At 38.0% G+C, this 26,302-nt stretch overlaps 2 protein-coding genes across 11 annotated transcripts in view; one reads left to right on the top strand and one right to left on the bottom strand.

Annotated features, from left to right (window-relative positions):
- The window catches only part of LOC126094823 (vascular endothelial growth factor A-like), a 97,595-nt gene extending 76,693 nt beyond the window's left edge, over positions 1–20,902 (top strand). The window contains exons 2-7 of the mRNA XM_049909403.1: positions 6,730–6,835; positions 16,034–16,060; positions 16,293–16,477; positions 17,354–17,464; positions 19,563–19,747; positions 20,438–20,902. Of these exons, the coding sequence (XP_049765360.1) occupies positions 6,730–6,835; positions 16,034–16,060; positions 16,293–16,477; positions 17,354–17,464; positions 19,563–19,747; positions 20,438–20,504 (681 nt within the window). The 3' untranslated portion in view covers positions 20,505–20,902. The remainder of the gene's footprint in view (positions 1–6,729; positions 6,836–16,033; positions 16,061–16,292; positions 16,478–17,353; positions 17,465–19,562; positions 19,748–20,437) is intronic.
- The window catches only part of LOC126094824 (uncharacterized), a 33,758-nt gene continuing 21,724 nt past the window's right edge, over positions 14,269–26,302 (bottom strand). For all 10 annotated transcript variants that reach the window (XM_049909414.1, XM_049909412.1, XM_049909408.1 and 7 more), the window contains one exon: positions 14,269–15,984. In XM_049909414.1, the coding sequence (XP_049765371.1) occupies positions 15,231–15,956 (726 nt within the window). In that variant the 5' untranslated portion in view covers positions 15,957–15,984 and the 3' untranslated portion in view covers positions 14,269–15,230. The remainder of the gene's footprint in view (positions 15,985–26,302) is intronic.

Here is a 26,302-nt window from a genome sequence, read left to right as displayed (position 1 = left end):
GTCAACTAATGTCATGGATGAAAAACAAAACCAAGTGACTTGTGGACAGATACTCCCCTCAGCTCTGGGATTCTTTCTCTACTGAACAAATGGTCTCTGTGGAGTATATTGAAAACATATTTAGCGAACACTCTTCCCCCATAAAATCGTAAAGTGGCTCCATCTTAATGAAGATTGCAAGCTCAGTATGGATGTTATTCGTTTGTAAATAGCTTGATGTTCCTATTGCCATCACACCCCATTGTTAACAACCTAAATATGAATTAATTTTGCACCAGGGCTTAATGCTGCAGGCAGATGAACTATGCAAACCCTTAGAGGGGTGAGAAATCCACTTTGTATACCGTATTTAAGTCGTGTACATAGAGGCCAGTCAGACAACAGTATAGACCCCAACACCTTCATATTCCATTTTGAAGGGGATTCGGTTCCAGAAAAGGCACAATCTTGTGTTACCACCGTGATGTTAAGCCACATTTCCCCACCTTCCTACACAGTATTTTAAATGCCAGCATTTAGGGCATATGGTGTGCATATGACCAGATTTGTGGAGACTGTGGTCGGCCATTTCGTGAAAATTCAGGATATGTTTTACAACCTGTGGGTCTCGAGCATGGGAATGACTGTCCTCTCCAATACCCGAGCTGAAGTATAGTACCCTGATAGAGGGATGCGAAATCGAGAAATGAAGGTTACATGTCCTCATATTTTCAATCTCAGAAAAAAATACAAACGCTTGTATCCAGTCTATGAGGTATCGACCTTTGTTATTACTGCAGCCAGGTCAGTGGCAGTACCCGGCCTATTTACTCCCTCAAGGTAGTTGTGCAAATAAACTTTAACAAGGAGGTGAAAGGCTCTACCTCTCAGAAGTGTGTTGGCCCCAAGAGAGATTTTGGAGGGATCTATACATAGATTCCCTATGAGTGTGATCAGCGAGTGGACTCCCCTTCATATCACACTGGAAGCAAATAGCCGAGAGAATGCAAATGACCCCAGCAATCACTGTTCATAATATTACTTTCAGGCTGGGCACACTCCTACTTTCCGATGGCTACAGGAGCCTTCTGCGTGACCAGCTTACCTCTCTCCCTCTCCCTCATCAATGACTGTACTCCTTCCTACATCAGTGCTGCCCATGGCACTTTTTCAGCTATCAACCATCTCTTCCCCTAATGTAATGGCTTAATTACAACAGTCTCTACACAGTGATCTTCAAGATGATCACTTTCTAGTGATCCCGCTACTTCCTTGTCAGTGTGAAACTAATCAGTATGTTGGGCTCTCTGAAGAACCAATTGGCAGTTGTATGCTCTGCTGTCACCTTCACCCCTTATCTGTCAGATTGCATTATCGAGGTTGTGAGAGATGTTTCCGATGAGATCACCCCCGCAAGCTACTGCCCTTTCTAGACATCATCCACCACAGGCTGGTATCATTATGAACCAAAGACACTGACAATCTAACACTGTTCAAGAGCATGCTCTTCTTTCTTAAATGGTTTTGTGCTAAGGCTCACTATCACATACATTAACAACAAATGCTAGGAGCATTGTCTTCTTCTTGGGAACATTTGCGTCCTCATTCCAGGTGTGAGCCAAGTTCTGTAGTCTTCTGGGCAACTGTATCAGTTCTCTTCCTTGAAGGTGGTATTTACATAGATTCCTATGACCCAATTTGTAACTGTCTACATCCCCTCCTTACCTGACAACCTTTAAAATCACCCTTTTTCAATTCATAATCAAATTATCCAACATTAGAATGTTAAGCAAGGAATGACTCTACTAAGGGGCTTCAACTGTATTTGGCTAGAATGTGTTTTTCCTTCACAATTGCTAGACAGTACTACCATCCCAATCCTTGTGCGAGGCAAAAACCCTTATCTATCAACTACTACCAACGAAACTGCCTCATCAACTTGATCTGCAAATTGCTTTATAAGGAATACCACACAGCTTCATGCCATTACATTTTACTTACTGTCCATTAGGGGCTTTCATGGCTCCATAGTCAGGTTATAGTTGGTGCATCACTCTGATCCCAGAGCTCTGTGCTGAGTGTTACACTCTCTTCCTCATTGCCCTCAGTGAGACCATTGGTCAACTACGTACTTTCAGCAATATTTGCATTTGCTATAGCTCCCAGTCTACAGCTGCAGTTGAATGCCATCTGAAAGGTCTCCACTTGTACCCATTTCCATGGGTTTCAGCCAAGAGACATGAATTTCTGATCACTTCCTTGGGTGTAAGTCCTGCTACTTTCCTCCACACCCTTATCCCAAAGAGACTATGGTAGCAAAGTGTACAGCTTACTGGCACTTCCACCTTCAAAGTTGTTGCACCCAGTTCATTTTGGAGTTGGATTAGCCACTCATGTCTTCTGGGCTAGATCATAGACAGTTTCATTGTCAAAGTGAGGATCTTACACCTAAAGTTCCGATAGTAGCAACTCGTGCTCTGAGAACGTCATAATCATCCAACCTATCAAATTTACTTTGCATACATGGAGGAGTGAACCCCTGACACTTACCCTTAGGTGGGATTAACATCTGGAATGGGCCCCGGGGTATTCTGCTGGGACCACTGCCTAATCTCTTATAATGTGCTCCTCATGTTTACCTCCCCTTCCTCTGTCAGTACCAAGACCACAAATTATGACCACCTCCCCTTCCTCTGTCAGTACCAAGACCACAAATTATGACCTATCGTTTGAAGGATCTGCTTTCAGTGGCCCTAAGTGTGTGTTCCTCTCAGTTCTTCAGAGGTGTTAGCCATTTACACCAACAGATGCAAAACAAAGGGTCGGGCAGTATATGGATCTCCAGCCATTTAGAAACAGTGTTTTTTAATGTGTGAGGTGTATTATTTTGAACAAGTCTGAAACAACAGACACCATTCATGATGCTGCAGCCCTATATACATGATGAAAGAGAAATTCTGACACTAGCTGCAACTGGGATTAATATAAATCCAATGGAAAGTCAAATTTGAGCTGGAGGAGGACTCTAATTCAGAGTATTGCAAGTGTTAATCACCTTACCCTCTTTGGCTATGCAAGCACACTACCCATCCAGATTAACCCATTTTATTTTCTGGAATGAGCCACTGCCATATTGCGGATGCAAAGACTTAGACAGCAGGTTGTTCCCTGGTGGAATGCCCCCTCCTCCTGGCTCTTCATGCTAAACATGGGCTTCCGGAGTCACTGTCTCTAATATTAGTTGATGACTCGGGCAGTTGAACAAGCTGTTTCTCTCAAACATGGTTGCTATTCTCAGATACAAACTTCTTTCATGGCAGGATGGGTAGGTTGGGATGTTCCCAATAGCATGTTAGGTCTCTGGGACCTCAATCCTACCTCATTTGCCAGCTGCCTCAATGATCCTTCTTTTCCTATTGTAATTGCTTTTACATGTGGTTATTCCCTTCTCCTGCTACATCCTATTTTCCATGGCATGGGTAGCACTTCAGTGAATAGTGGCTGTTGTTCCTCTCTTTAATGCTGCTAGGAGTGTCAAATGATTTGCGGTGCTGCAGTCGCCTAGAGTATGCAGAAGGTGTTGTTGCAGCTCGTAGCTAGCACCACTGCAGGTCGAGCTAAGGCAGCCTGGGCTGGTGGGAGTTGACCAGCACATAATCTGGATGAATCTTGGATTGACCAGCAGATGAGCCAGACAGATCAGCTGGGTCTTGGGCAGTTAGCATCAGCACATTGTGCACATCTTTCACGATACATCACATGGCAGCATGGAGTACTCTTGCAAACAGCAGGGGCTGTCCATGAAGTCTGGTGTTTGCCTGTAGAGCAGCTGGAGGAAGGCAGTCAAGTTGTGGAGAGTAAGTCAGGAAGGAAGCAGGTAGGGTGGTTGGACAGCACAGATGGAGCTGCAAGTTGAGTGTCTGGCATTGGGACAACGTGGTGCAGTGGCCAGGCCTGAGCTAGTGGCAACATCTTATCAACATGCCAAGACTGGTTTATGCCCTGACTGGGCAGACCGTGTCCAGTGTCATTGTTCCTTTGAAGGCTAGACTGGTTATGCACACAAGAAATCAACCCATGGTGTGGATCCCTGCATGGTAGCACACTAAGGTATCCCAGTGGTGTCTGACAAGAACATAAATTGTGCACATGGGCTGTGATGTTGCTTCAGTAAGTGTGTCATCCAGTGCTGTTCTGTGTATGATTGGCTTAAGGGCAGAGCTGCTGCAAGTTCAAGTTTGGCTGTCTTAAAATACACTTCTGTCATAGTGTGTTCAATGTTAAACAACCCCAGGTGGTTGCGTTCCTTACATTTAGTCTATGGTCTAATATTACTGTAGCTATTACACCCTTTTTGTTGCCCCCATATCCCAGCAAGTAAAGGTCTCCTCTGCACTACTTGAAATTTACTGCCACTACATTTACTTTGGACCACAAAATTAAGCTTTTGGGGATATCAGTGTTCACACTGCTTTAATTTGGAAATAGTGTATTCCAGAGCTTTTTTTATATCACTTTTCTTCACAATCATATAGTTATTATTACAGTTACAGGTCTGTTGACTGATTCTGTTTGATCACTTTAATGTGAGGCAACATTTACAGTGTGCATAAAGTTCTTACCAAGAACGCATTTGCTACAAAATATCCTGTGTCCTCTCATAAAGCAATATGATGTTTATAATTTTATCAAGTAATCTTTAAGATTTTTAGTGCAACACGTTTTCTGTGTTACTGGTGAGGTGCCCTGATCAATGGTTGTATCATTAATAGATTATTACAAGGCCCAGAATTATTTAGACCCCCCCCCCCCCCCAACCACTTACTACTCCCAACATTCCCTGTGCCACTAACAGAGCGGAGGCAAGACAGTTGTGTGAGGGACAGTCCCATCACTTGCAGAAGCTCAATGGGCACTCCCTCGCTTCTGCTAAAGATTATCTCTCACCTTGTATTTTATTGTTGAGTGACCACAAAGTGTCCATTAAGTTTTCAGCTTTCTCACTTGTACTATTATGTCTCTCCTAGTTAGAAAGCTTTCTTCATTCTGTCACTGTCTACACACTTAATCCGGTTGGCATGAGGTCATATATGGGTGGCGTTTTTCTTGTCACAGAGGAGCCTGACACCCCTTGTGTATTGCGACTTTTATTTAAATTACTTCTTAGCTGTGTCATCAATATTGAATTTAATGCAATTTTAACTCTTACATGCTTTCATAATCTGATCAGATTTGCGGCGGACATCACTCACTGGCTACATATGAACCCCATTGACAAAGGGACTCATGAACTCTGTGATTAATCTCTTAACCACCAACACCCATTTTAAATACCAGTTACAACAACTATGACAGGAACATTCAAAAATATTTTACACTATATGCAATTATTCCCAAGAATTGATTAAAGAATCAACTTTCCACATGTGCACTGTCTCACAGACTTCTAAACATGCATTCCTAAAACCTGAGAACAGTGAGGTGAAGACAGCTATTGCCAGAATTAAACTGTGTATTAGGGTACACCAAAATCCTTAGGCACTTAATTTCTAAACAGTTACATTCCTTCTCAAAAACCCTATCAGTTTCAAGATAATAAACAAATGTTAAATTACAAACTTCGTGAGGACAAGCTATGCCTTAATTCACCAGCTTTACAAAGACCAAGCTTCAATATTTCTGCACATGTCAGCCTGAAAACTAGTGCTCAAATCAAATTAATCCTCATCTCCAGAAGGCAGCTCACTCTATATAATACGATTAATATGGTCTTCGTGAAAGAGCAAGTGTGCATCACACTAAAGTTACTGAACCGTTGAACACTGATGTCCAATAAAACAATACAATGGGTGCCCTGCTGAAGTTAGTAATGTAACATTTCTGTAGTGTCTTGAAACTTAGTTGTTTACGATGCATCATAACTGTTTTGAAATTTAAACTGTCAATAGCTCTTCAGCAGTGCATGTTTAGAATCCATGCAGCAGGGTACATGTGTGGAAAGCTGATGCTTCAATCAGCTCTTTCAAAAAGTATATATTATTAAAGATATTCAAATAATCTTGTCATAATTTAGATACATAGATTGGTTTTGGCCTGAAGATCAGTGACAGAAAAAGGAAATGCGGGGACTCCAGGTAGAAAAACTCACATCCAACCCATGCAATCATTTGTAGCGGAGATAAAATATTATAGTGGTCACTTTCAGACACATAAGTGATTCCTAACATAACATCAATAACTCCAACTCTGAGCATCGTTTTACCGATAAAGTTGTATAACTCTTGCATGTGTCCAACATCAAACAACAGGTGGCAACTAATGGAGGAGATGGTTCTAGGTAGGTATGAATCTTGGACTAGAGAAAAGAATCCTTAAGCATTTTTGCACCTGTAGGCTATGGCATCTTGAGAGACTGCATTAAAGTGGAGAATTTACATTCCCTGCATGTGCTCTTGAAACAGCATTGCTTAAAAAGGCTAAATAAAAAATGATTGAATAAAGACATGTTACACCAAGCTTATATGGTCTTCATCAGACTTAGTTTACCACTTCATCCCATTGTTTGACACAGAAATCTGCTCCTGCATGACTGATATAAGTAAACATGATGAACTTGCTACTTTACTGTAATAGAAGGCTACCTGTTTATAGCATCATTTCTCTGTGCCCCCCCCCCCCCCCCCAGGTCCTACTTCATACTGTCTGAAATTAAAAGGATATCACACCAATTTTGGGCTTCTTTTATTACAGATACCATTAGACATCATCCTGAGACTGAGCGAAATTGAAAACATCACAGACTTCCTCGAGCATTTCGTCGACAGGAACTCTGTTTCACAAGATGACTTTCTTGCAAGTGAGTAAAATGCAAAATATTTAAATTGATTAACGCTTTTCAGTGGCAGACAAATTTTACATTTTTTTTATTTATTTATTTTTTTAAAATGTTGCTTCCTCTTCTGTACTAAAGTTCTAACTTCTGTTGTCCTTATTTCGCACCTATTGCCTTGTTGGTGTGCATTTAACAGGCTCACATACTTGGTCCGATCGTATTAACTTATCCACCTGCATTTACAGCCAATATCAGGCCCTAGTAGGCAGTCTTCCTGGATATTTGCATCTAAATGTCTTTAGAATCAATAGTAACATTTCCCTCGATTTAAAGTTGTTCCACAGTGTTGCATAAATAAGTAGACAAGAGAACTTACTTGATACTGCCCTTGACAAAAAAAAAATCCAGACCACCAAAATGAAAATGTTTAACATTCATTTCAGTTATAGAAATTTTATTATCATTACACTGACAGTATGTATGCAATTCCAGCAGATTATATTGACGGTAAACGTTATAAACTATATTTCCTTTCAAATTTTTGCATCAGTTTCTATAGGAACTACTGTATGCTTCAAGTTTTATTTCAATGACAATGTTTAAAACATTTGTACATAACACTTTCAATGCATAATTATTCTAGATACTAACATCAACTGAAGCTTGTTTACTGCCAGCACTATTTGCTATGACTGAAAAAGCAAAAGACGATTGTATACATACTAAAAAGGGCAATTTCTGAACAGATAAATGTATTTAGCTCACATGTTACTTAACTGACAAGAGATGTCTGAAAGTATCTTCCTCCAGTACGTCCTCTTACTGTTCCGCTTTTCAACTTTGAGTGACTAAAATCAGTCACTCCTCCTCATTTACTACTTTATAATCTCATTCTGCAATTTTGAGGTGAATGTGTGGACCATAAGGAGAAGTATTAATGTCACTTTGACATTAAATTTAAAGTCGCATTCAAAATGTTGTGACTTTCTCTTTCCCGCTTGATTGTTCCGACTCTTAATTAGACCAATCTTGCCGGCCGCAGTGACAGAGCAATTCTAGGTGCTTCAGTCCGGAACTGCGCAACTGCTGCAGTTACAGGTTCAAACCCTGCCTCGGACATAGATGCGTGTGATGTACTTACGTTAGTTAGGTTTAAGTAGTTCCAAGTGCTAGGGGACTGATGACCTCAGATGTTAAGTACCATAGTGCTCAGAGCCATTTGAAGCAATTTCTTAGACTAATCTTGTCTTTGTGTGTCATCCCCCCAACATTGTTAAATGGGAGGTGGTAGCATATTCCTAGACTCCTCCCATGCACTGGTTCTTGAAATTTTATAGGTAATCTGTTATGGGATAGTTGGCATCTTCAACAATTTGCCGTTTGAGGTTAATCAGCATCCATCCACAGCTCAAACAAGTGTGTGACCACTTGTACTGCTCTTCTTTGTTTACACTGAGAATGTTCGTAGTAGTCTACCAATGAACGGAAGTCTGCTACCTGCTTTACTTGTCATGAGCCTAAATCATTACGTAAGTTTATATACTTTCAGATTATTATAGCTAGGTATTTGTATTAGTTGAGGGTCCTACTGCTGATTCCATGAGCTACGACTTGCAGGTCAATGTCGGTGCAATGCAACTGGTAGTGACAATGGACTACCCAACCTAACACCACAAAACCAGCAACAGGTAAATAATGTTTGTGATGTGTGGACAGTAGCTACGTAACAATCAGGAATCCACACCACCACTACTGATGTACATTTCCAGTGACAAACTATTTCCTGAACACAAAGCTTCTGGCATAAAACTATTCTTAGAGCAATGCTGCCTTTCTCTTTCTCTTTCCAAAGACTGGTTGGCGCAGCTCTCCGTATGTGTCTATTCTATTGAAATGTCTTCATGCCACTGAGCAACAATGATTTTTGTTCGACTAGACATCTCCCAGAAAGGGAAACACAGAGATGGAAAACTGTACAAATGCTTGAATAAATTATTAAAAAATAGTGAAGTAGCTGAAACTCGGCAAAAGAGTAAAGATTCTCACGCAATGAGAGATAATGTATATTACTGTTACAACTATGGAGGCAGAAGCAGCTGATATGGAAGATAGAGGTAGCAGGGAAACATTCTGAACACATCAGTGAGTTTACAAAACTGTAGTTTTGACATGATTTTTAAGAAAAAAACAAGCATGTATAGTTAAAATGAAAATTCTGTGCTCACTGTGAAACTTGCTCCCTTGCCACAACCTAGTAAGCAATAAGAATGGCGTGAGAATGCCTAACTGAAAGGAGAAAAAAAAATCTATGATTACAGACTTAACATATTTTTGACTTTGATGTCAGGGACAGAGCATTTAGTTAACTCAGCTAAAGCCTTATCTAAGGAACTATCCAGCATTCTATTAAAATGATTTAATGAACCCATTACTTGTTCCAGGGATCATATTTGTGATGCATATTATGCTGGGGAGAGGCATTCCACTCAAGTGGCCAAGAGATAAGGGTGAGAAAATAATGAACAGTATGTGCAGTGGCTTGCTTATTTATGTTTTCAATTTGTTTTAGGAAATGGTAAAGTTGTGGGGTGAAGAATGAGACAAAGGAGTTATGTGCTTACAATCATAAAATAAGAAGTCCCAGCCTGTGTAAGGAAGTCAACTAAGATCATTTTACTTGCACTCCACAACTTTTAGGTAATTGCAGCTGTAAGAAAGCAAAAACAACAAATTTTAGACACATGACTGTACAGACAAGAAATTCAGCAGTGGCTGTATAAGCAGTCTGAGCAACAGAACAGAAAATAACAATCTCTGTAGACTGTCCAACTTCCTCTGTTGATACCAGACTCCAACGTGAGCGATACATGTGAATAATGATCGAAGTTCATCCCGATCAAATTTTACCTTTCACTGCCATCTTGTAGTAGAAATGAACTACTTCCAGACGGCGGAATTTTAACTTCAGAGAAATGACTGATGTCCACGTATTTCAGTCTCAAAGTTGTTGTGTATTTAGCTCATTCTTCCAATGTCACATTACTTCTTTGGAAGGGTGATAGTCCACAAATTCAGCTGTTAATTATTGTTTGTGCTGTAGGTGCATGTTAAGATAGTTGGATAATGTCAAGCAGCAGTCGTGATGAAAGTTCTACTGCACAATTTGGAACAATTCACAAAACCAGAAAGTTTCACTGACGACTTTCAGATGTTTCAAAATGCATTTGAACTGAGAGTCATAATACTGCTTACGGCTGTAAGTGTTCATGCTTGAAATGTTTTGCAAATAGCACTAGCACAGAAAGAAATGCACTGATTAAAGAATTTAATGAAATAAGAAGTTATGACAAAATACACATCTGGTCTAACAACTTATATCCAGCATGTACATCCAGGGTGTACACGTGGACAAAAGGGGCAAAAAATCCTGGTTAAAACTACTGTTTCTTGGGTGTAAATACATTGTTTCCCAGATAAAAGTACTCTATACCCCAGTGGAAGAGCATTTCTTTTTTTTTTTTTTTTTCTTCTTTCCTTCGTGTTAAATGACAATGCACTTTCCCTTGGAACTGTATAACTCGACAGCAAATATTCAGGACATAGGATGCGTGATGTAGTCAGTCAGTACCAATACTTTGTTAAATAGCACAACATACAGATAGAAAAAATTAATGGTTAAAATAAACATACATACAGTATAGCTACAAGAAAATCTAATCTTTCACATCTACTATTGTTTGCCAAATTTATTAATTTATTTTGCTTTTTTTTTTCTTTTCTTTTCAGAGGATGTGATAAGTGCACAGCATGAATTGTAGCAACAGATTTTTTTTTCTGAGAAGCACAGGTTTACAATTCCACTGTTGCGCAATGAACATTTTGTGAGTTACCTGGCTGAATACATGTTCTGTGGAGCACTTAGACTTTCACACAGAAAAGCCAATTAAATGTGAAATTGCATGATTTGTAGTCTATGAAAGAACTAAAATAAATTTGAAAAACTGTCTCTCTAGTGAGTGTTATCCTTTCAGGTATATCAAACACACATGTACCTGTAAAATTTTAAAGAATGGCATAAATGGCTGGTCTCCTGGGCCCCAAATTTTTCATATGCCCGGTCCTCAGCATTAAGTTTTTAATGTGCTGTGATTTAAGGAATTCATCACACATGATATAATTCATCGTGCATAAAAGGAAATTTACTTTTGAAAGTAACCCTTCTTAAATCACAATTTGCAATAGTTTTTCTGCAACCTGTTAGGAATGTAAACAATTGTAACGCCACATTCATAGAAATGACTCACAAGAAAGATGCATTGTATGCAGTTTGTTACAAAGTATTGTATAGTCTTTGATATATTTTGCTGTCAGCAGACAGTTGTGTGTGCACTGTGTTTTTTTTTTATTATAAACGGCACATTTCCTTGGCAACTGAAGTTTTATTTTGGTGTTACTAACTCTTTTTTTTCTGCAGTAGTGGGCTTTAGTAAAACTCTAACAGAGTATCAGTTCTTACCAGTAAGAATTACAAAAATTTAACTGAAAACTAAAACAATAAAAGCTTCTCAGAATTCTGAAAAATTCCTGGGTTTTTCCCAGGGCATATACACACTGATATTGCACAGGATATGAAGAAAGAACTCTGATGAAACACAAAATTGGGACTTCTCCTACAATTATAAAATTTGGTTGATAACAGATGGAAAGAATTCAAATACCAGTTTGTCATGCACCACTTCTGTCCATCCATAGCATTACGAATCAACCCTTCATCACTCTGAAACATTACCCAGCCACTATAGGCAAAGCACACGTTTGAGACCAGGGGTAAACACAGTAACAGACCACACAAATCTTTAGATGAAAAAAACAGCCAAAGCTCACAAGCATGTAAAATCACTCAAAGGCCAACTCTCTTTATCTAAAGACCTTAACGCCAGTAAGTTACAGCAGATGTACTTACATTTCTGGACAATCCAAATCCTGTGAACATAGTATTTAATTTCTATGACAAAATGTAACATAGGTTTCACCTACTAAAGAACTGACACCTGCAGCATTTGCAATAAAATCTAAGCCACTGTTGCTGAAATTGGAGGAAATGCCTATCTGTTTAAAATGAACAGTGCAAGAGAGAGGCTAACAAATTTTGTAGGGTGTTTACAAGGGGTAGGGAAAAATTCTCTGATTTTTCCCATTTAAAATACACTTTATCCTGGATGACAGCACATTCCTACAATATACTTTCCCTCAAAACAGGAAATCTTCCTGCCACTTTAGGAAACAATACCCAGCAAAAAAGTTTTTTTAGTGGTAACTTGTACAGTGCATATTTTCATATTACAAAGGTATAAATAAGAATTCTACCACATACAGCACAGTAGCTTCCGAAGCACTGAAATAAAGATTGCAATGCACTTTCGTCAGTCATAGTTCACGTTACGTGATTTCACCACAGAGCATGGGACACATGAAGTCAGCCAGTAGAAGCATGAAGTGTGAACACACAAATAAGGAATGTTCATGGTTTAAAGTAATATACACACAGTATTGCTACAAAAGAAGGCAAGCTTTCATGTAAAACATTGGAATATCTTTTAGTCTGTGCTACCCTTTGATATATCTAACACAAATGTGCCAGTAAAATTTTAAATAAGGCATTGGTGGTCTTTTACATGTGAAATATTTCTAAGCGGAGTGATCCTGAAAGTGTCATCTTGCTGTTGGCAGACACTTGCGTGCGCACTGTTGTTGTAAATTGCACATTTTCTTTGCAACTTAAGTTTTATTTTGCTGTTATTCTCTCATTTATGTTTTATTTCTGCAGTATTATTCTGTAGCAGCCAGCTAGAATAAAATTTTTTTGTTAAAATATCAGTTCATACCAGTCAAAATTACAAAACATTAATTGAAAACTGAAGAATGAAAACACCTTAAGTTCCAAAAAAAAATCCCCACTGTCCTGTGGCATATAAATCCTGTTTTATGAAATAAAGCAGGCTGAAGTGTAGAGAAATTAAAAACATAGTTGCAATTATGACCAATTATCAGAAAATTCCCCAATATCTCAACGAATAAGGTTTAAGATCAATGGCAGCTGTTATTTCACTCATTTAATATACATTGCCTTGCTACAGAGGATACCTATAATCAAACCATTTCAAAGAAAGGTCCAGATGAAGTTTATTCTATGCTATGGCATTAACCTACTAAAGTCATATCCAGCAATGTATGAGATCAGTGTATTCTGCAATTCTTGCTAAAGACAGAACAAGAACTTCAGTGTGTTTCATGTCTTGTTGAAGGCTAAAGAAAGATTTGACCATATTCTTGTAAACTTTTTCCAGTGAAGAGTCATTCTTATCTTTAATGTGTCAAAAGGATGAGCCTAGTAAATACAAAGACAATATGTCAAATGAAAGGAGACTTCCAGAACCATGCAAGAAAGACTTTCTGCAATGGGGACAGTTTGTGAGTGAAAGTTAAAAATAGAAATGCCCTGTTGGTGAGAGAACTACCCCAAAGTTTCTCGTAATGGAGAGTCGTACTTTGGTCCACATGAAACCTACAAGATCACTGATGGTCCTGAACGGCAAGAATCAAAGTACGTTCCTAGCTGCAAAATATCACCTACAGCTTCTTGGGCATTCCTAAAGCAAATACGATGACTTGCAAATTTTGAAGCATTTTATGTCTGAGAAGCTTAACAATATTTTGTTTTATGTCAGTGAAACCACAATGAAGATGACAGAATGTTTCATAAGTTTACAGGCACTGTAACTCTGAACTAGACTTTTTTGGCCTATTTACAGTATTAATAAATACTACTGTTCTACACCATTAAACAGCAACTTACGTGTCGTACAAAATTGAATAATTCAGAAAAAACTGGCTCATTATAACAAAACCCTAACAATGGTTTCTAGGCCTTCAAATTAATTTCAGAGATTTAAGGACTTTACAATGCAAAATTAAATCTGTGTATTGCATTATAACTCTAATTTTTTTTTCACTGTCATACAGTATTAATGGAAGTAGACCTACCATCATGTCGAGATAAGATTGCTTTACTGAATATATCCTGTGTGTCCAGTATAAGTGATTTCTAGGCTTTTAAATTTTAGGAATGGAGCTAGCTCACTTTTATCTCACAAATTCTATGTAATATTGTGTACTGTTTATTGTAAGTAGCTATTACACCACGACAACACACAAAGTAAACAACTTTTGGGATTATAAATTTCTTATCATAAATAAAGTTTAAATTTTCTCAGAATATTGTAAACTGGACTTGAATAGTTACTCCTGTGTTATCACTTTTAATTAGTTGTCCTTGCCTTATACCCCTCTCAATTACTTGAGAATATTAAAGAGACAGTCAGGTGTTATATCTCAAGCATTGAGTGAAGAACCTTCTTCCCCCCCCCCCCCACCCCCCCCCACCCCCCCTGCCCTGAGCATCCACTTACACAATACAGGCACTGGGTGGACTCAAATTCTTGTTTTGTAAATACTGCTTTTAATTAACATGAGATTCCATTTGCATAAAATTTTTAAATGGCTTACATATAAAAGAACAGAAAGTAACATGGCTTAAATTTACAGGAACAGAAATTAACTTACAAGTACTTATACTGCCGTTATGTCAAAAAATAAGACATGTGATTTCATAAGCCAAACTACAATGCTTCTGTCACTTAAAAAGAAATAATACATATATGTATAAATTATCTAAAAATTATTTGTACTTTAAACCTTCAGTACTTACACGTCTGACAACTACTAATGCAATACCACTGCTCACATAAAAAAGAATATATATTCTGCTAACAGAGTAAAAAATATATATATTATACATAATCACAGAAGTAATGTCAAATGTCTATCATGTAATCATGGAAAACAGAAGTGACACACGATTGCAAGAGATGAACTGAAAAAACACTAGTTCATTCCATCTTTTGTATTAATACTTGCTTTTCCACTGAACAAACTGTCAAAAGTCCATTATGTGGATTAAAAACTGAAACATCTTCAATCTCTGGTGATCAGCAACATTTTTTTTCTTACAGTAGCACCACATTTTTTGAAGTTTCATTTACTACTACATGTACTGTAGCAATTAAATTCTCATACCAAGTAAATGGTAACCACACATATGAAAGAGCCATTGAACTGCACCTATGAAATGAGCTAATTCCTTCAACTGTACATAAATACAAAAGGGTGTGAAATTAGTCTAGAACATATCAGTACCAATACGGAGTATCTTTCTTTCTCTAATAACTAAAAAGGATTCTCTCAGTATTTCCCACATTGAAAACAGAACAAATAGTACACAGCATAATGGACAACCAGCAAATTATGGAGTCTATTTTACAAAGTTATCACAGTACTGAAATCTTTGTCCCATGCATTTTTATGCTTGGCTAAATGCCTGAAAGAGATTCTTTCTGCAACGGCTTGTGCTGCTATAAATTATTTGAAAAATTTCCAAGTTTCTGACAGGATCAAGACCTTCGTTTTTTGGGAGTATGCAAGAAAGATGCAATTTAAAGTTCCGCTCCCACTTGGACGAGTCAGCAATTAACTTAAGATTTTTTGGTGATGTAGGTGACTGTTTTGTAATAGCAAATTCTATTGTACCACTAGCTTCAAGAAAATAGTTCTCTTCATCTCCTTGTCCTCTTTCATACCTACTAAGAGGCAAAGCAGATCTGTATGTTTCTTTGCATACCTGTACAGGTATCCTGGGGAATTTCTTACCTGTATGGTAAAACGGAAGCTTAGGCTCACTTTCTGGAAACTTATCTTCTACTTTAGAGCATTCATCTGTGAATATTGTTTCTTTAAGATCGGGTACACATTGTTTTCTCAGCTTTCGAATTGCTGGCCTTCTCTGAATTTTAACATAACCTGCTGGTTCAACTGATACCAGTTTGTGTTCCATATGAGTCTCTTGTTGAAAGAAATTCAGCAGCATTTCCTTTCCTGCAATGGTTCTTCCAAACCAGTCCAGTACCACATCATCTGATAGATGGCGCACCAGATGCTCACGGTGATGATCGACAAGATCACAATAAATATTTGCACACTGTTCTGCTGTCAACTTATCTCGATCAGGAAACTTCTTAGTTAGTTCCATTTTATTTTATTTTATTTTTTGAAGAAATCTGTAACAAACAAACAGTCATGTAAATAATTCTGTTTCTTTGGTTTCAGGTCGATTTGGTGAAACTGATGAACGAAGTAAGTTATTTTCATTTTTCAAATTTGACTAGAATTATGTGTTAGTAATACACAGTGAAGCAACAGTTATCTATTACAAGTATTAATATTGACTGCTTAACAAAAATCACACAAATGTGGGTAGTCAGAATATAGTAAGTGATTAATAGTGTTTTATCACTATAGTATTAGAGATCATACAAGTCATGTTTTTTAATTAATTCAGGCTAAGAAACTGATTTTTCTTTTACAGAGGCAATCCAGCATGCTAAACTAGCAGTCTGCAAACCCGAGCTCCAGACAGTGCGACTATATCCGAATGACAATCCACTTGAGGTGGCTTACCCATCATGCACACGGATCGAAAGATGTGGAGGGTGTTGTGGACACAGCTTACTCAGCTGTCAACCAACGGACAGCGAAATAGTAAATTTTCAGGTAAAAAAAAAGTGACTTCTGGTTATGGTAACTGAATGATTTCCGCAGTGAGATAATGGTGAATAAATAAGACCAAAAATTTCTAACAAAGGTGTTAGATATTACATACATAAACAAGTAAAATCTATACACTTCCATTAAATGTTGCCGAAGTGCAGAAAAAGGAAAATACATATCCCAGGCTGTAAAATTTTGTACATTTAGTTGCCCAGTGAAATGACCTGCCTTTTTAACAGATAAAATTAGTGAAAACGAGGACTTTTAATGAAAACTTCAAAAATAACTATAGGCTGCCGGAGGGCAATGAAACGGAACTTGCTTAATATACCACCTACCAAGAGTATTTGTTAATGACTACAAATCAGATGATCACAGGTCTGTAATGCCAACCTACCTTATTTTGAATAATACAAAAGAAATTGACATTGGTCAAACTTCCCCAAAGAGTAAAAAAAAAAAAATTGAGAAAGTAAAGGTTTTTCAGATTCTAACTTATCTGTACACAACAAAAGTAGTAGTAGTAGTAGTAGTAGTAGTAGTAGTACAACACATGTGGAATAAATACATTTATAAAAGTAGATGGGATGCAATCTACAGCAAATGGTCACTTGGACTGTGCCTTACTTGCTGCCTAGCTTATGCAAAACAAGAAAGGTCATACCTGAAGTCAGCAAGTAAGTAAACACCAATCCTGAAAGACAATATCGTTTGAACTCCACTGCAGCAGACAGAATACCGTAATTTTTAGATTTTTTTTCTGAAATAAAGTGTTATATGCTGATTCTGATGCACAGCTGTTGCCCCACAAGTGTGTGTTTTTACAGCAAACATGTAATTAGTGACAAAAAAAGCTATATAAATATCCTATCATTGCAGGTCTACATTACAGAATACAGAGGTGGAGACCTTCTACAGCAGCAACGTAAAGAAGTTGTTTCTGTGGAACGGCACCTTAAATGCAAGTGCAGCTGTATAATTAAAGAGGAGGTATGAATAAAATAAAATCTAGTTCATTCTGTTGTTTAAAATCTGTAAAATAAGTGACTTTAAAGGATTCTAATCTGTCTTGGTATAAATAGAGCTCCAGCATGAGATAAAAAGAAATGATGGTAAGACAATTATGGAGAGAGGGAGAACTGTAGTGATGGGGAGTATTATCCTTCTACTGGTAGGACAACTCTAAGATCTGCTCGAGTTATGCTTAAAATTACATACCTAGAAACAAAAGTATTTAAAGCTACTCTCCCACTTCTATCAAATCTTTTTTACTGTCACAGAAGGAAAATGGCTGGAAACTATTTCCTCCACCTCCTCTCTCCCATTAATGATCACCGCTTCTATTCAGTGACAGAATTCTTAAACCATGTGAAATACCAACAGACATGAAGCAAGAATATGTAAAAACTACTACAGCTGCTGAAGCAAGATCAAATATGAACTGTGCGTGTGCGTGTGCGCGCGCGCGCACAAGTTTTTACAAATGACATCCCACAATGTGTTGAGATTTACTGGATGAATGAATGTGGTTACTTCAACCGTAGGGTTATATATGGACAATTTTATATAAAATAAATTCCACATTCAATCTTCATTATATTTTGTTTGTGAACTGAAGAGCAGGTGCTGGTGGACGTCACCATCTTTCCTGGCGAATAAAACTAATGCCATACAGGATGCCTAAGCATAAGTTTCGGCAGGACAGCACAGCAATGTGTGGTAATTTAAGTAAACTCTGTTCCGTATGTTATGTAATTAATAATGCTGTATAGTATTAATGCATTTAGGAGAAAATAATCATTACCTAAGCATGTTTGCATGTGCATCATACTAAAACTTTTGTGACACTGCCTGTTCCTTCTGATATACACTGAGGGGACAAAAGTCATGGGATGCCTCCTAATATGTCACACCTCTTTTTGCTAGGCAACACACAGCAATTCCATGTGGCATGGACTGAACAAGTATCCTGCAGAAATATTTAGCCATGCTGCCTCTATAGCTGTCTATAACTGTGAAAGTATTGCTGGTGCAGAATTTTGTGCACAAACTGGCCTCTAGATCATGTACCACAAATCTTCGAGATTCATTCACGCAAACTGTCCAGAATGTTCAATTGACATATGGTGACATAGCGCACTGTCAACCACAAAAATTCCATTGAATGGCTGCAAATGGTCTCCAAGTAGCCAAACATAACCATTTCTAGCCAATGATTAGGTCAGTTGGACCAGAAGACCAGTCCATTTCATGTAAACACAGCTAGCTTGCACATTGCCATGTTAACAAGCTTGGTCCATGGCCTTTTTGAGTCTGTGCCAGACTAACTGTGCCACCAGCTCTTATTAACTGAAATTGGGACTTATCCAACTAGGTGACTGTTTTCCAGCATCCAATTGATACGATCATGAGCCCAGGAGATGTGCTGCAAGCTATGTCGTGCTTTCAGCAAAGGCACTCGCATTGGTCATCTGCTGCCGTAGCCCATTAACACTGAATTTAACTGCACTGTCATACTGGATATGTCCCACATTGATTTCTGTTACTATTTTACACTGCGTTGCTTGTCTTTTAGCACTGACAACTCTACGCAAATGCTGTTCTCTGTTGCTAAGTGAAGGCCATGGTGAGAGGTAAGGCCTGAGATTTGGTATTCTCAGCACACTCTAGACAATGTAGCTCTCAGAATACTGAATTCTCTAACGATTTCCAAAATAAAATGTCCCATGTGTCTAGTTCCAATTACTACTCCACATTCTGGTAATTCCCCTAATGCACCCAGATTCACGTCTGAACATCTTTTCACATGAATCACCTAAGTACAAATGATAGCTCAACCAATGCACTGCCCTTTTCGACCTTATGTATGTGATAATACTGCCATCTGTAAATGTGTGTACCGCTATCCCTCGACTTCCATCACCTCAGTGCAATAAGGTAGAGAGAGACAGAAACAACTGCTGGCGCTTTAGTTTACAGACAGACTATATTACATCCACTTACATTTCTTGCATGTTTGTAATGACCTGCCTGTTATTAACTAAAGTTGATGTGAAAAACTATTTACTGTATCTTCCTGTGCTTCTAGGACTGCAACAAATTACAGAAATATGTACCCAATGAATGTGCCTGTACATGCCAAAATACAGATGAGGAAGAAAAATGTACAAATCAGCAGAATATCAAACTGTGGGATCCGCATGAATGCTCGTGCAAATGTAGAAATACTAGGGAATGTACCACAGGATTCTTTTTTGATCCTGACTCCTGCAGGTAAAGCACCACTTCTTTATAAAAATGATTACACCTAGATCAGTTTTCACAGGAACTGTGATAAGGGTAGGCAGAGAAACTTTAATATGTCCATTTCATCTCTGAAGTAAGATTAACTGGTATAAAATGTTCTACAAAGGCAATAATTAATCAATACACAATTCCAGAGAAGGGAAATGAAATGTACACGATACAAAAGGGAAGCTCAATGTGTTCTGTCAAGTATTTACTCTGCCGTCCCAAAGCTTTTTACAAAAATTTCTCAATTACCACAAAGTTAGTGTGTGGCAGACAAGTGAATTTAAAGTATTTAAAAGTAGACCAAGCTCTTTGATAAAGTACTTCCTCATAAACTGTCATCTCTTGGCTCAATTGAGTTGGGCCCTAGAACTGAACTGCTTAGTCTACTTTGAAATGCCCTTTAAATGTATGGGCTGTTCAATGCTTCCTCTATGGTAACAATCTACTGTATTTTGTAAAAATTACCTTAGCTGTCAGAGCACAAAACAGTGAAAACTGGTTAACAGCATCCTCTAAACAAAGCAATTCAAGCACAATCTCAAGATAAGCCAGCTAATAAACACACTGGTCAGAAATATCAGTGTTCCAGATAAACTGATGGTTAATCCTGTATCAATGTACTGCAGCAATTATTCTGAATTTTCAATCCAATTTTCTTAATTTTTGCAGTTGCCAACCATCAAACCGATGGCGAACACCTGGAGTTGAGTTCCCTGGTTCAAGTGTCATTTGGTGATAATCAACAGGAAACCATTCCAGTGTAATTAAAAGACCAGGGGAAACTGTTGCAGTAAGCATGAATTAACAATATCATAAAATTTTACAAACCAGACCAAAGAGACAAATCCTCATTTGCAGCTTAGACTGACTGTACAAATTATTCCTCCTTGTTCTAATGAATAAGAACTGTGAGAAACATAGAATACAGTTACAGAGGAGAGAAATGTTGAACTGTGACATTAGCAAATGCTACTCTATACACCGCAAAGTTAAATTTCAGCTGTACATAACTTAAGTGCGTGTAATGTGAGTTAACTCACAAAAATATGTAATGCAATTTCATATGTATTTATTTTGTAAATACTTGTTACTGTATTAAATTAGAGGTTATAATAATGTTGAAATAAAACATTGTAGGTGATCACTGTAGAATAAAGTTCTAATACACCTTCATCCTATGCACAACTACTAAACATAACATTCATTCCACTGTAACTTCGCATTTTCTCCCTAGAACCTGCAGTGACAAATCAAAACTTATTTTTTGCTAATTGCATTTCTGCAAGCATGTTAGCTTCTTATCAATGCAGAAGAACACCTATTTTTAAGAACTCCAAATTACTGGGATTGAATGGGAAAAACAACGGAAACCTGGGCAAGCTGTTACAAGCAAAGTTTGAGTTAACAGCGTGTAGCAACTTTTTTTACCACCACCACATGGTAGCTGTGCTCAAAGCAGTTCTCCTGCCAAACGCTAGAAGACAGGCTGTCAATATTACAGACTGCAAGAGGAAACTTTACTAGTGTTCTTAATTTTTTCTTGTGCAAATATTTTTTAATAGCAATGTTCCTTTTTGCATATCACTGCATTTAGTAAAAATGTTAACTGCAATGGAATGATGAAGAGGTAAGTTTCTCTGAAAGTGGAAACTGATGCTTATCTGTAACTGAATATGAATTGGCAAAGGATATGGCAATTTGTTTCAGTTTTGTTGTGGCTAGTTTGTGTAGTGTAAGCAAATGCTCTGTGAAATGTTCAGTTTCTTGCGTAGGCAGCAACGTAAATTGCAAACAGAAGTCAATGGCCCAATGCCAAAGAAGCATATATACTGAAGGAGAAAAGAAATAATTGCTGGGTCTCAACTGGGGAGGGCGTCAACATAAATTTCTGGGGGCTACTGCTACAGTGAAAAGACAGTTCTCTCTCAATGCAAGGAGTGAGAGGAGGGCATAAGAAAAATGCATTTGTCGCCAGAGAAGTATTCTTCCCTGTTGTACAAAGGTTGCTCCTAAGTTGTTCGATGGTAGTGACTGTATCTTTAGGGAGTGCATTAAATAATTTTAGGGCCACCACTGGGAAGCTGTTATGTGTCAGTTAACAGACATCTTGGTCTGTCTATACAGTCTTTATAGCAATTGCTGTACTAATTGCAGTTGAAAATATATTGGCTGAAAAGTTACAACTCCACACCTGGCAAAAAATTGGTTTGTAATGGTCAGTATATTTGCTTGAGGTAATGAGCTGCATGGCCTTTTTTGTAATAAACATTCTTGCAGCCTGCAGAATAGCCCCACATAACAGTCCGTAGCTGATTCGACTGTGGAATATTGCATAGTCGACTGTTGGTTTGGAACATACAAGTTTGGTGTGCTGTTGCCAAGTTAACATTGTATCAATGAAAAAGCCCAGAAGCTGCCGTCACACCCAGTGCGTATCATCCTCTGTTTTATCCTCATTAATTTTCATATTGTTCATGATGGACCAGGCCTTGGCCTCACTGAATAAGACTTCTGCTTGTTGAACAGCTTGAAGTCATTCTCCCCTTTGGAAACCAAAGTTGTCATATGTAAATGCCTATGCCATTAATGAAAATTAAGAACATGGGTCCAACACAGATCACTGTTGCACACCATGTTTTAGCTTCATGTCAACTGATTCTGCTCCTTGCACTGATAGTCATCTGTTGTTTACGTAGGATTAGAGAGTTTGTATAACAGCTCCCTCAATACCCTATCAGGGTGTATACGTGGACAAGGGAAAAAAATTTCCGGATTTCCCAGTTAAAAACACACTTTCTGCCGGGTGACAGTATATTTTCCCTTATCAATCCTTTGAATGGTTATGGTTTTATACACAGGCGTACAATTTCCCGGCACTTTAGAAATCTAAACTTAGGGAAAAAGACATGTTTTGGAAACATCTTTGATGTGCAGCAACATGTACGCTGCGTATTTTCGTATTACAAAAGTATACCCTGGAATTCCACCAAACACCGCATGTTACTTTCCGAATCATTGAAATCAAGATTTCGCTGCGCTTTTGTAGGCCGTTTGTAGCTCGCCAGCCGATGACAGCAGATATTCAGAGCATAGGGACACGTGATGTAGTCAGCCAATAGAAACATCACTGTTGCACGAACACACAAACAGGGAAAGTTAATAGTTTAAATTAATACACGTAGTGTTGCTACAAGGAAAGAAGTTTTCACACATAATATTGTTCTCAAGCTGCAAGAGAAGCTAAGCTTTCGCATATACTGTTGATCTGTTTTACGCATGTTGCAGTTTAAGATATATCACACACATGTGCCAGTAAAATTTTTAATAATGACAATGTCCGATCTTCAGGGTTCGAAATTCTTCAAAATGGTGAGTCATCAAAGAATTGATTTTTAAATGAGAGTCAAACGCTCTGTGATTTAATAAATTCATGGTACATTCTTGCACATAGTTCAACTTACGTAAAAGGATATTTATTTTGATTAGCTTTTCAAACCACTATTCGCAATATTTTCCCACGACCTGCTACAAATAGGTTCGTTTCAGCAGTTGCCACAAAGTGCAGATAACAGGCAACACCGCACTTGGGTAGATATCATGACGTAGGAAGCCAGTATGTAAGTATGTGTAAAACATCAAAAGATCATACATTATGTTGTAAAAGGAACAAGACATCAGAGGATACTGCAAGAGCATTTTATGAACAATATTAAAATGTGCACAATAAAAGTGCATACTTTAAGTGCACATTCGTATGTCCAGATTCCCAATGAAGTAGACCTCGACCTGATATTAAGCTTTTCAGTGTGGTTTTCAGGATGTAAATTTTCTTGGAGCACCAGTACTATATTATAACATGTTTGGTTCTTTATTATGACATAATGCCATACGTGCACTTCAAAAGGCAGCGAACAGTTGACACTAGAACAGAGTCAATACAAAAAAAAAATCGAAATTTCAAAATATGTTCCTCTTGTAGCGCACATCTTTCTGAAAAGTCTGAAACATATAACATATTATTTGGTCTTAAGTATCCCAAAGTGCAGTGCTATGCCTCTTCATAAAGCCATTTCTCTACCACACGTCCAAACTATATTCACACGAGTGGAAAATGAAATGTCCTGTGGTGCCTCTCCTGCTTTAAGTCGGCCGGTTTGACAGCCTGACCCTCTTAAAAAAAATCTCGCAATTAATAGCGGATGGGATTATTTGTAATCAAGAGAACAAGAACTCTTCAGAAAATCTGAACTCCTTATTGCCTATTAGTTACTAACTTGCTGTTTTGTGTGACATAACATTAAATATAGGATATACAAAACCAATACTGCCAAGAAATTACACATTCCTTGAAACCTCAGCTCCTAGCATTTTTCTCTCTCCAATCTTGCTACAGCTTTACATGGTGTGCTTTCTTTTCTGCGAAAGAATCTATTACCTCATCAAAGTTCGCCAAATGTTTTGCTACATGAAAAATCGAAATGTCACTATCTAATACTGCAAAAGCTGTTACTACAAATAGTACCCAAGAGTGGTGTGGTTTCTTGATCTGAGGACGTCTATTTTGTCACTGTCTGCTAGATAAAACAAAATAGGTCTTTCTAATATGGCAGCAATTTTGTAACACACCAAATAAATGAGACTGTTTTGGCACAAATGGCCATTTTTATAACACGACAGAATATAATCCACGAAGTACCAATATCAAATGCCTATTAGGCCTACTACAAACAAAAAGCTTTATATGTACCAGCTTCTCAAGCATGACATCGAAAAGTAGTATTACCAAATTTTTATATAAATTTGGAATCATCTTATTCTTCCATAATTTGTGTGATGTCCCTTTTCTTCTCCTTCCCGTAGCTATTGCTGCCATTGTCAAAATTTGTTCGCTGATTAACTTCACTAACCCTGTCGGAATCACAGGTGTAGTTATCCCGCGATTATTTTCCGGTTAGACATTATTACGTGTTCGAACAACACGTTTTCCGCGTTATTTCCAGAATAGAACTTACGCATCTGCTAGCCGGGGACTGAACAACTGGTCCTTACTAGTGTAGCGATCTCGCCAAAAATTTCTGTCAAAATTTCATTTTCTTGGATTCACAGAGAAGATAATACGTAATCTTTCTCACCTGTTATTCCTGTCAGTCGTTTATTTCCATTCTGGTAGTCTGAATCTATGGATTTCGCTAGTAATTATAACAATGCTGATCATTCGCAAATCCAATCAACCACAAAATCAGACAGCGATTGGCATTCATCTGTTAGGACTCCCTCAGCTCGTATTGCCCCGCCCTCTTTCGTCTGCAGAAAGTTATTTTTCTAGATGCAACGAGGATTCTCCTGACATATCACATACACTATGCATACATTCTAAAGCCAACTTATGATTCATTCAGAAAGCAACTTAAAGTGTGTTCAAAACTGTTCAAAAACCAACAGGGAAGCGTTTCCCAATCATACGAATAATCAACAGACAAACATGTGCTGGATGCTAGGCGCTTTGTGAAAAAAGTTTTTTTTTCCTCAAGAATATGAATTTAGCACCCCCCTTTTCCCGGTAGCATCTAGCTGCTTGCTGTGACTGCTTGCACTTCCAACAGCCACATTCCTGTAGCCAGAAGCGGGAGAATCTACTACTCAAACATGATTCAACTGCGCACGCGCAAGAGCCCAGGCGTAACTGCTAAAACAAATCAAATGTAAACAGTTGCAACTTCACGCTCATTGAAGGCAATTTGTTGTTATGAAGCACTTTATAATCTTCCTAAAGCCTTTGACACCTTTTCAATTGGCAGACGCTTGCATGAGCACTGTGTGTTGTCATATATGGCACAGTTCCTTTGCAATTTAAGTTATTTTTTCTCTCATTTACGTTTTATTGTTGAAGCATTATTCTGCAGTGGCGGGATACAGTAATATCCTTTGTTAGAGTATCGGTTCTTACCAGTCCAAATTACAAAACTTTAACTAAAAACTCAAACAATGAAAAATTCCCGGAATTCTAAAAATATCCTGGGTTTTTCCTGGATCTCCCAGTTGTCCCGGGTCGTATACACCCTGCATATGATTTTTAGCTTGCTGAGCAGGGCATTGTGGGATACAATCAAATGCCTTACTAAGGACACAGTACCACTGCTATAGATAAGTTGTGTAAGTCAAGCACTGCCATTGTAGCTGACATTCCCTTCTGAAAGCTGTGCTGCATATCATAAAATAGGTTATTTCCTTCAAAGTAACTCAATAGCTGATCTAGCATTATGACTCCATCACCTTAACTAGCACTGGTATTATGGAATAGACCTGTAGCTTGGCACTTCACTTCATGTGGATTGCCTTTTTGTAAATTGGTACTGTGCAGTGTACTTACAGGAAATATGAAAATTCCCAGCATGCAGCCTTTTATTTATTACGACTGACAGCGGTTGATCAATTTCTCAGACTATAGCTTCCAAAATACTATATGACACGCATAAATATCACGGCTCCCTATGTTTATAGTCTTCTGGATACACTCTTCCACATTACTGTGCT

Source organism: Schistocerca cancellata, chromosome 8 (genome assembly GCF_023864275.1).
Source record: "Schistocerca cancellata isolate TAMUIC-IGC-003103 chromosome 8, iqSchCanc2.1, whole genome shotgun sequence".
Lineage (NCBI taxonomy): Eukaryota > Metazoa > Arthropoda > Insecta > Orthoptera > Acrididae > Schistocerca > Schistocerca cancellata.
The sequence above is the reverse complement of the archived record's forward strand: the minus strand, read 5'-3'. Positions and strand labels throughout refer to the sequence as shown.